Raw genomic sequence first — 2,888 nt, 5'->3', positions numbered from 1 at the left:
TGCGTGCGTGCGTGCGTGCGTGCGTGCGCGCGCGCGCGTGTGTGTGTGTATGTGTGTGTGTGTGTGTGTGTGTGTGTGTGTGTGTGTGTGTGTGTGTGAAATAGCGCCGCTGTTTTTTGCTTTTATTTTTGCTACATGAACAGGTGGAATATAATTTTTTAGCATGCTCAGTGCGCACCTCGACTTTGAAATTTACCTGCGCACAATGTGCACACAGCATTTCAATTAAAGTTTGTCATATTAGATAAATGATGCCAAGACCCAATTCAAAAAATGGAATTTTATGATGACAACATTTTAAAGTTACCAAGACAAGAACAGTTGGCCCAGTTTACTTTTTAAAAGCCAAATGGGAACTTCATTTCATCGCCTTAATCTAAAATAATTTGCATATTCGTCTAACCTCTGACCACTGTATAGTGGTTTGAGGTTGTGATGTACGTCTACACAAAATAGTAATCCGTGAGCATACTTTTTATTTGTCCTAGCGAGAGCATTAGAAACACAAAAGACTATAGAGTGTTACATTATTGACTAAATTATAACCTGGGTTGTATAAATTAGACATGTGACATGTTTTCAATATGCATATATTATATTGGATGATCAAATGCCTAAATATTATATGGGGACAATTAAATACAATATAACCCTGTTAACTTCAAACAGAAGTCATCTTGTCGCTCTGCAAGACTCTTAGTCGTTGCTACATTTTACCGTCAAAAAGTTAAATAAACGTATAACAAACTTTTTATCATTTAAGAATGTGGAAATCTAAAGGTAGCTTATGCAAGAAAATGTAGCAATGTTCGTCAAAATTTAAATATGCTAGACGGTGGAATGTAGTAGTGGATAGATTTATTGGTCAAATCTGACGAAGAAATGTAAAATTCAAATGGTAAGAGTTTTGTCGATCCTGACACTCTGTTTTATGTTGTGAAAAGTAACAATTACAATCGAAAAGACAATGACACCTCGACATGAAGATTATAACAGAATGTTTCAATTTATTGAATAGGTGTATGGAACACCTTACCAGCTCATAAAATGTGAACTGAGTGTGTATATCAAACATTGTAAACACGATGTTTATAACTAAACCCTAAGAAGACTACTGCAATAATTCATTTCAATATGTTTGCACCAACTGTAAGTGCGTAGGAAGACCTCGGTCCATGCACGACTCTTGTCTGAGCCCTTTTTTAATAGTAATCCGTGTTGGTCTGGGGCTCTGTAACCCAATGTTCGTCAAATTCGTGTAACTTTATACTAGCATATACGACATTCAAATGAATATTTAATGTCTATCTTCGTATCTAAGCTCACATATAAGTATTTTCTTCCTCAGAAACTGATATATAGCAATTGATTTGGACCCGGAGCGCAGCAAAGTCTCTGCATCCTACGTCATCTGGGCTGTTTATCCATGAATATGGTAATGATGTCGGTGTAACCATAGCAATCGGAATGGGATCGGCTAGCTTCTGAATGTGATATTTTGCATATATCGGCCTTCGCAATTATGATTATCATTCGTTTTGTATTAAGCAATGTTATCGATTTAGATACAGTATAGGTAGTACCTTTATTTGAAAATACTTTCAAAAATAGATCTGAACTGACTACAGAGTTTGCAATATATAGAAGGTTGGAGTCTGCCGTCCGATTGTGTGTTTGTACTATGAAGGCGTTGCTGACGCAAATATCCTCCAGACCAGGATATCATTTTCCGCGGCGTCACTTTTAGACAAGACATTGTCCGCATCAGCAGAGCAGCTCAGTTTGGATATTCAGATCGGGAAAAAAGTTGTTGACGACTTCGCAATATTACTCTAGAGGATAAATCGTTCATAACATTGACGATACAAGCATTTTGTAAGTATGGCTGATGCTTTACAAGAAACAAAAGCTCCGATATTGAACATGGCTTTCAATGTTAGCATGCTACAAGATGTTTCTGAGTGTTTCTGCTTTACGTGTGATAAGAAGTCAGCGTTTTATGATATTATAGGGAGCCTTCCGTACATAGATGCATATGTTCTGTTGCAAAATATTATCATGGAACACAACATGACGTGTCCGACCGCTTATACACCCCCGGCAATTTTGACAGAATCAAGAAAGTACGCACTGATGATCTTATTTTTTGTGACCGTCAGCTTCTCTATAATCGGTAACGTGGTAGTCATTTGTGTTTTGACATGTGGAACTCGGCGGAAACGAGAATTCAACATGTTCTTACTGAATCTAGCTATCGCCGACTGGACGTTGGCCATATTTTCAATGCCTTTCGCCTTTATGAATGCATTGCTGAACGAATGGATCTTTGGAGATGTCATGTGCCCTATCACATCGTTCATTAAAAAGGTAAGGAGTTGATCAATTGGTATTTTGCACTGTTGATTGGAAGTGCGGTTTTCGTTAGTTTTAACATTAGCTACAATTGGAAACGTATTTGTTAGGCTCACAATAATCTTTAAATTAATACATGTAATGTCATACACCGAAAACAGTATTGAATCACTGGGTATACATGATACATCAATCAAATCGATTTTTGTGTCTGCATCCAAAAATCAGTGCCCTCACTAATTCAATCACTATTTCAACCTGTTTCTGTACGGCTTATGGTTGATATATACAATGTCTAATTGTCGATGTTTTTACAATTTTGAGTGAATATATTGTGTACTAACAGTTTTAACATGGTGACAGATTCAAAATCAAGCTTTCACTCAAGATTTAAACTTGTCAGTATACCACCTATGGATAATATTGGCCACTAATTAACTAATACAATATCTTTTTATAAATGATCGACCAATTTTTAGAGAATACATCTTTGGTTAATTATATGATGAAAAAATGTCTCAGTTACAGCTAATGCA

General features: G+C 36.4%; 1 protein-coding gene across 1 annotated transcript in view; it reads left to right on the top strand.

Annotated features, from left to right (window-relative positions):
• Positions 1-1,881: 1,881 nt before the first annotated feature.
• Positions 1,882-2,888, top strand: part of LOC144452409 (RYamide receptor-like) — a 3,834-nt gene continuing 2,827 nt past the window's right edge. The window contains exon 1 of the mRNA XM_078143500.1: positions 1,882-2,367. Coding sequence (XP_077999626.1) covers positions 1,882-2,367 — 486 coding nt within the window. The remainder of the gene's footprint in view (positions 2,368-2,888) is intronic.

The sequence above is a fragment of the Glandiceps talaboti genome, chromosome 22 (assembly GCF_964340395.1).
Source record: "Glandiceps talaboti chromosome 22, keGlaTala1.1, whole genome shotgun sequence".
In the NCBI taxonomy this organism is placed as follows: domain Eukaryota; kingdom Metazoa; phylum Hemichordata; class Enteropneusta; family Spengelidae; genus Glandiceps; species Glandiceps talaboti.
This window is presented reverse-complemented; position numbering and strand designations above follow the sequence as displayed.